This window comes from Eptesicus fuscus, chromosome 1 (assembly GCF_027574615.1).
Source record: "Eptesicus fuscus isolate TK198812 chromosome 1, DD_ASM_mEF_20220401, whole genome shotgun sequence".
NCBI classification, from domain to species: domain Eukaryota; kingdom Metazoa; phylum Chordata; class Mammalia; order Chiroptera; family Vespertilionidae; genus Eptesicus; species Eptesicus fuscus.
The window spans coordinates 125,136,177-125,144,374 of NC_072473.1; the positions used below are offsets into that span (position 1 = coordinate 125,136,177).

The 8,198-nt window shown below is 48.9% G+C and overlaps 1 protein-coding gene and 2 pseudogenes across 1 annotated transcript; 2 read left to right on the forward strand and 1 right to left on the reverse strand.

Annotated features, from left to right (window-relative positions):
* Positions 1-840: 840 nt before the first annotated feature.
* On the reverse strand, positions 841-1,800 carry LOC129149981 (olfactory receptor 10Q1-like; annotated as a pseudogene).
* Positions 1,801-2,428: 628 nt separating this feature from the next.
* LOC103302489 (ribose-5-phosphate isomerase-like) lies at positions 2,429-4,465 on the forward strand (annotated as a pseudogene).
* Positions 4,466-6,036: 1,571 nt separating this feature from the next.
* Positions 6,037-7,981, forward strand: LOC129147110 (G patch domain-containing protein 8-like). The gene is given in 4 exon segments (XM_054719953.1): positions 6,037-6,200; positions 6,385-6,706; positions 6,709-7,324; positions 7,327-7,981. Coding segments are annotated over 4 exon segments (1,578 nt in total). The 3' UTR covers positions 7,803-7,981.
* The last annotated feature ends 217 nt before the right edge of the window (positions 7,982-8,198 follow it).

Consider the following 8,198-nt stretch of genomic DNA (forward strand, 5'->3'; position numbering starts at 1 on the left):
GGTAAGCCAAAGCTCATGGGACTCACAGTTTGATTACAGCTTACTGAGTACCTGTTACCTGCCAGGTCCCTGGTAACAGAGATTAATCATACCTCTTGCCTGCAAACTGCCCCAGGCCAGTCATTTCAGTGCTGGGTGAGGAGTAAGCACTTGAGGCCATGGTGGAGAGGCACTCCCCAAGTAGGGCAGGGCAGGTAGGAGGAAGGGCAGTCTGCACAGGCTACCTGGAGCAGGTGGCCCTTTAAGCAATGCAAGGAGGAGGAGTCACCTGGCCCAGAGGCTGGACGGGTGGACAGTGAGTGAAATGCTTAGTGAGGATGGTGAGCTGATGGGGCAGAGCAGGTCACAGGCCCCCGGGGCTGCTGCTGTTTGGTTTGCACTGTTTATCTCAAGTGACCGCTACGCCGTTTTGTGGTGATGCAGGGTTCGGTTTCTGGGAGGCTCTGCCTTTCCGCTCCTTCACTTTACCCAGCTTGGGCTTGGGAGCTCCTTGAATTGATCCTCGCTAACACCTTGTCCAGAGAAGTGGTCCCTTAATGTTCTGTTTGGGCATCTCATGACCTGCTTCCTGGCGGTGTCCATGCCTCTGACAGTGTCCCAGAGGATGAATGTAATTGTCCAAGAAGGGACAGCAAAGTACCCCAGTACTGCCACGTTTTGGAAAGCCTCAGGATTCCTTCCATCTCTGTGACCATAGAAAAGGTGTGGGAAGGTTCAGGGACATGCAGAACCATGGAGCAGCCCTCAGAGGGGGGAGTGGAGCCACAAGGTGGGCAGTGAGATGACCCACTGGGTTCTTGTAAGGGGCCTGGTTAGTCCTGGCGGACTCCACTTTGCCCTTCACCTGGCTTTAGGCTGGCGCCTCATCTGGTTAGAGCTCTCCAGGAGTCTCCTGAGGGCACCCTTGACTTCTTGTTCCTGAGGCTATAGATCCTGGGGTAGAGCATGGGAGTTACATTGGTGTAGATTAAGGACACGATCTTGTCCTGTTCTGGGGTGTAGCATGACTTGGGGCGAATGTAGATGAATATGGCACAGCCCTAGTGCAGAAGAGAGACCAGCAGGTGCCCGGCGCAGGTGGAGAAGGCTTTGCTCCTGCCCTGGGCTGAGTGGATGCTGAGGATGGCAGTGATGATGAAGCCGTAGGAGAGCAGTATCAGTAAGAAGGGAATCAGCAGGATGAGCAAGCAGACCACGAAGACTGCAATCTCATTGGCTCGTGTGTCTGAGCAGGCCAGGAAGAGCACAGCAGGGATGTCACAGAAGAAATGATTGATCTCATGGGACTGACAGAAGGGCAAGAGGAATATTAGCGTGGTAAGTGTGAGTGAGAGTGCAAAGCCACCGACGCATGCCAGAGCCAGCATCTGCAGACAGAGGGCCCGGGTGATGATGAGTGTGTAGCGCAGGGGCCTGCAGATGGCCACGAAGCGGTCATAGGCCATCACAGCTAGGAGGAAACACTCTGCTCCCCCCAGAGCGATGAAGAGGTGCATTTGCAACGTGCAGCCCAGCATGGGCATCCGCTGGCTGTGGGACAGGAAATTGGCCAGCATGTTGGGGACAATGACCAATATATAGCAAACTTCAACGGTGGACAGATTGCGAAGAAAGAAATACATGGGGGTCTGGAGGCAGGAGTCAATGAGGGTGATGAGCACAATGGTTGTGTGGCCTGCTAAGGTGACAAGATGCATGATTAAAAAGTCCAAAAAAGGAAGATTTGCAATTCAACTAGATCCGCAGGCCCAAGATGATAAACTCTGAGCTTAAGGTGTGGTTTTTCTGCAGTGGGGCCATCCTGTATTCCCCTGTAGAACTCCTGGGCTGGAAAAGGCAGTTTTCTAGCAATTTACTAAGTTGTGGGAGACTCTGCAGCCCTTTCCACAGACGGGAGTGTAGCCACCTCTCCAGAGCCTCCAACCCACTTTGCCAGGCTTGGCCCTGGTCTAAGTTCATGAGCTTCTTACATTCTGCCCTCTGCTCAGAGAGAATAAAGAACTGCTCATTGAAATAGTTTTATAATTCATGTCACAATCCCCTTATATCCTTTACTTTCACTCAGGTCAAACACAACCTTTTCTAGGGTGGAATAAGAGGAGAAGGAGCATTGCATTTCTCCCCACAGATCATCAAATAAGTATTCTCTTTCAAACTCTAAGCCTCCCATGTACAAAGCTAATTACTTCTTTAATTAAGCACTTCACTCTTATTAGAGCTCTTGGCATGTTCAAGAGTATTTGTGCTCCTAGTCACCAGTGGACCAAGGCATGCATTTTCCAGAACCCAGGGTGTCTGGCTGAACTCAACTGAACTCACCTCTAACCACATCGCTGAAGACTGATCTCGGCTAGCTAACAGTCTGGACACAGAATTAGCTGCCTTGAAATCACTTGTCTGTGAATCCTGAGGAGCTGTTCAGGGAGATATGGACGAGTATCCTGCTGGTTTCAGGGGATGTAGAAATAGGATTGAGACACAAAGAATCACCCAAGTGTCTGCATACCGGGTTGCCATGATGCTCTGTTTCATAACAGTTATCCTTGGTGCAGGAAAAGCCCAAGAGTGATTCTGAATTAATGTTTTATTGCTGCTGTCTTAAGATTCACAATGATTTTTAAATTATGGGTTCTGCATTTTCATTTTGTACTGTGCTCTGCAAATTATGTCATCTGTCCTGGTCTCCAATATGGTTTCTTTGCTCAAGAGCCCTCTAATTCCAGGTTTGCTTCTTTAATAGCTTATAACTCTCTTTTGCATTTATTTATTTATTTATGTGTCGGGTATCCAGTTTTCTGACTGCTGGTTTCCTGAGAGCATGGACTTTCTTATCTCTTTTTTCCAGTGCCTAGAAGAGAGCTTGATAAATCATGTGGTCAGAGAGTTTGTCGAATGATTGAATGCTGTAAAGAGCCTGCAAGAATATTCCAATAGACAAGGTAACAAGCATGTCATTGGAATAGTGCCACATTTGGCATCAAATTCACCATAAAAGGGGTCATTCATTCTGGATACTCCCTTCCTGCCTCCTCTTTAACCACTTCTCTCTGTCTGAGCCATAAGCTGCTTTAATGCTTTATTGCTCACACAGATTCTCTGTTCACCTGATTCCCTAAGCTGAGCAGGGAATTTGTACTGACTCAGACAACCATGTTAATGGACCAAGCAGAGCTGTTGTTGTTAAGGTTCAGAGAGACCTTGGACTTAGGCACACCTTCACCCTGGCCAACTGAGCTGCAGAGTGTGAGAGAACTATATGTGAGACCAAACATTGGGACTTCTAGGAGGATTATGTAAAGGGGTGCCATCCTGAGCACCATCTACAGGCTGGTCCTAGCCCTGCTGCTCTGGCACCCAGGGCTGGCCCTCAGCCCACCCCAGTGTTTACTGTCTGGGATTCGAGGTGGCTCAGGCAGAACAAGCACCAATGGTAGGGAAGCCAACAGCATCTTCCTGCCCCCCTCCATGATGTCCAAGGCTGAGGAGGCCAAGAAGCTTGTGGGCCTCTCAGAGATGGAGAATCTCATGAGGAATAACCAAGTGCTGGGGATTGGAAGTGGTTCTACAGTTGCCCATGCTGTGCAGCAAATAGCTTGAAGAATGAAACAAGGGAATGTGAACCTTGTCTGTGTTCCCACCTCCTTTCAGGTCCGTCAGCTCATCCTGCAGTCTGGCTTAACTCTCAGTGACCTGTACCAACACCCAGAGCAGATGCTAAGTTCAGTCTCATCAAAGGCGGTGGAAACTGTCTGACCCCGGAGAACATTGTGGTGGGCTATACCAGTGCTTTATCGTGATGACACTTTCAGGAAAGATTCAAAGAACCTTGAGGATCAGGGGTGCGATTCCCCATTGAGGTCATCCCAATGACTTACGTCCCAGTGAGTTGAGTTTGGGGACATGGTTGAACTTCAAATGGCCATCAACAAGGCAGGTCCCGTGGTGACGGAAAATGGGAATATGGGAATTTTATCCTGGCCTGGAAGTTTGACCAGGTGTACAAATAGAGTGAAATGAACACAGCTATCAAAATGATCCCAGGTGTGGCACTGGCTGTTGTGGCTCAATTGGTTGGAGCATTGTCCTATATACTAAAATGTTTGGGGTTCGATTTCCAATCAGGGCATATGCCTAGATTGCGGTTTGTTCCCCAGTTGGGGCAAACCAATTCATGTTCTCTCTCCTCTTCTCTCTCTCTCTCTCTCTCTCTCTCTATATATCTATATATATATATACATATATATATATATATATATATATATATATATATATATATATACACACACACACACACACACACACACACCCCTTACTCCTTCTCCTCTCTCTAAAATCAATAAGCATGCCCTTGGGTGAGAGTAAGAAAAAAATGATCCCAGGTGTGGTAGGCACATCAATGTGTCTGAGAGTCTCCTTCAGGATGCAGGACAGCTTAGTGAATATGAGGGAGAAGCCCTTCTATTGACCTGAGAGGAGTGGAGTGTATTCACCTTGAGTCCCCAGCCCACAGGCAGGTGGAGATGCCTCTCCAGGAGCCTTTGCCTTAATGTATGTGCCAGTGTGGTTGGGAAGTTAAATCCAGCCTTTTAAAGTATTGTGTTTTTTATTTTTTTTATTTTTTTTAATATATTTTATTGATTTTTTACAGAGTGGAAAGGAGAGGGACAGAGAGCTAGAAACATCGATGAGAGAGAAACATCGACCAGCTGCCTCCTGCACACCCCCTACCGGAGATGTGCCTGCAACCAATGCACATGCCCCTGACCGGAATCGAACCCGGGACCCCTGAGCCCGCAGGCCGACGCTCTATCCACTGAGCCAAACCGGTTTTGGCAAAAGTATTGTGTTTTTTAAACACACACACACGCACACACACACACACACACACAGAGACATCAATGTGTGTGTGTGTGTGTGTGTGTGTGTGTGTTTAAAAAACACAATAAACGTACTTTATATATGTTTTCATTAATTTGAGAAAAAGGGAGAAGGAGAGAAACTTTGATTGGGCTGCACCTGTTATGTATCCTGATTAGGGATGTGCCGTGATCAGGAATCAAACTGGTGACCTTTCAGTGCATGGGGTCATGCCCAGGCAACTGAGCAACACCTGCCAGGGCTGAAGTATTGTTATTAAATGTCTTTTTAAAAAGAGAAATATAAACATATATATTTTTATTATTTAAAAAAAAAAAGAACTGCTCACTGATTTAACTCAGGACTCCATAAACTATGGCCTCTGGCCTGAATGCAGCGGCCAGTATATTGTGTTGGAGCAGATTTGCCCACATCCTGGTTAGGGCAGCTTTCCCGCCACAACTGCAGAGGCCAGTGGTTGCATAGGATCACGTGGCCTGCAAAGCTGAAACTATTTCCTGTGTTAACCTACACATAAAAGGCCTTTCAAAGTGAGAGGCAAATAACATTTGTTTGAGGCCAAAAGAACAGCTATTCGGGAAAGCACTGATTCAGGCAAATAGTGTTCCAATTAGGAGTCAAGGGGAGAGGGTCTTTCTGAGAAAGGCCGGGGAACAGTTACATCCACAGAAAGGCGGCATTTCTGTTGGTGCGGAGAGCAAAACATAGTGATGTTTATGCTTAATGATGTTTTAACGTTTCAGTCCAGTAGTCATAATACCTGCTTTCTTATGTGTTTTTTGTTTAATCCTCACCTGAGGATTTTTTTTTCCTTTGCTTTTCTGGGAAATTGGAAGGCAGGGAGGGCAGGGGAGAGAGAGCTAGAGCTAGAGTGAGAGGGAGAGAAAGAGAATCAATTTGAGAGAACACATTCACTGGTTACCTCCCACACGCACCCCAACTGGGGAAGGGAGTGAACCCGAAACCCAGGTACCTGCCCTTTACCTGGAATCGCACCCTGGAGACTTCGGTGCTTGGGCCGACGCTCTCATCACAGAGTATCACTGGCCAGGGCTCTTGTTATGTTTGTAAACAATTCTTTGGCACACACGGTTGCCCTAGGCCCCGCCCAAAGGTTAATTTGCCTGGTTTTAACATTCCAATGGTTTAAGGCAAAAGATGGGCAAGGCTGTTCCATTTTTTAAAAAATTATCTTTAAGCTATAGCCGGGACCGCAGCTGCAGCACCAGAAGCCCTTCCCAGAGATCAGGCCCTAGGAAAGGATCATGGGGTCACGAGAGTCCTGAGGAGAGGCATTCTGGTCGTGGAGACTTCATTCGCTCTAAAATCTACCGCTCCCTGGGGAAGATAAGAGATCAATCAAAGGACTTGTATGCATGCATATAAGCATAACCAATGGACGCAAAACCCTGGGGGTTGAGGGCATATATGGGAGTGGGGTGGGGGGAGGCAATGGTAAGATATGTACACATATAATACCTTAATAAAAAATTAAAAAAAATAAAATAAAATCTACCGCTCCCAGTCTCCTCATTATTTCCGATCAGGTCGGGGAGAAGGCCATGAGAAAAAGGAAGATGGCAGAGGAGATGATAGTAAAGGGACAGGCCTACCCTCTCAGAACAGCAATGTTGGCACAGGAAGGGGATCAGAGAGTGACTGCAGCCCTGAAGATAAGAACTCTCTCACTGCCAAACTTCTACTGGAGAAGATCCAGTCAAGGAAAGTGGAGAGGAAACCCAGTGTAAGTGAGGAGGTGCTGGCCACCCCAAATAAAGCTGGGCTCAAGCTCAAGGACCCGCCACAAGGTTACTTTGGGCCCAAGCTCCCCCCCCCTCTCTTGGCAATAACCCTGTCCTTCCACTGATAGGGAAACTCCCAGCTACCCGAAAGCCCAACACCAAGAAATGTGAAGAGTCTGGCTTAGAAAGAGGGGAGGAGCAAGAACAGTCAGAGACAGAAGAAGGGCCTCCAGGGAATAGTGATGCCGCCTTTGGACATCAGTACCCCTCAGCGGAAACAGCTGGCTCCTTATCAGACCCACCTCCAGAAGAGCCAAAATCTGAAGAAGCTACTACTGCTAATCACCCTGTGGCTCCACTAGGCACCCCAGTGCACTCTGATTGCTATCCTGGGGACCCAGCCATCTCCCATAACTACCTCCCTGACCCCAGCGATGGGGACACCCTAGAATCCTTGGATAGTGGCAGTCAACCAGGCCCTGTGGAATCTAGCTTGCTGCCAATAGTGCCGGAACTTGAGCACTTCTCCAGTTATGCACCTCCCAGTGGGGAGCCTAGTATTGAGTCAGCTGATGGGGCAGAGGATGCTTCCCTGGCCCCCCTGGAAAGCCAGCCCATCACCTTCACTCCTGAGGAGATGGAGAAGTACAGCAAACTCCAGCAGGCTGCACAGCAGCACATCCAGCAGCAAGTAAAAGCCTTCCCAGCTCTGCTGCCCTGGCCCCAGCCACTCCAGCCCTGCAGCCCATCCACATTCAGCAGCCGGCCACAGCCTCTGCCACCTCCATCACAACTGTTCAGCATGCCATCCTAAAGCATCATGCCGCAGCAGCTGCTGCTGCCATTGGCATTCACCCCCACCCTCATCCCCAGCCACTTGCCCAAGTACATCATATTCCCCAGCCCCACCTGACACCCATTTCCTTGTCCCACCTCACTCACTCAATCATCCCTGGCCACCCTGCCACCTTTCTCGCTAGCCATCCCATTCACATCATTCCTGCCTCAGCCATCCATCCTGGACCCTTCACCTTCCACCCTGTCCCACATGCTGCCCTCTATCCTACCCTACTTGCCCCACGGCCTACTGCAGCAGCTACCACTGCCCTCCACCTTCACCCACTTCTTCACCCCATCTTCTCAGGTCAGGACCTGCAGCACCCCCCTGGCCATGGCACATGAGTTGGGGGAGGAGAGCCCAGGTAGGACCAGGGAAGGTGACCCATAAGTCTTCCCTTGGGGGTGTTGAGCCATTAATACCAGCAAGTAGAAGCTGGGATGGGCAGTGTCTGATAGCCAAAGAATTAAGTTTTGGCTTGCAGGGGTGGTTTTAGATTTGAGGTTTGCTTTGGGTTCACTATCAGGGATTTCCTCCCCCCCTTTCCTTGTATCTCTCCCTCTCCTGTGTTTCTAGGCAAGGAAACACCAGTAAGTGCTACCCACCCCTCTGCAGCAACATTTCCCGATGGTCACGTTTATATGCTCCCCTCCTCCCTCTGCTGTTTAACCTCTGCTCTTCCCTTCTATAATTTTTAAAACATTTTCCTCCTCTCTGGCCGGCGGGTTGTCCATCGGATC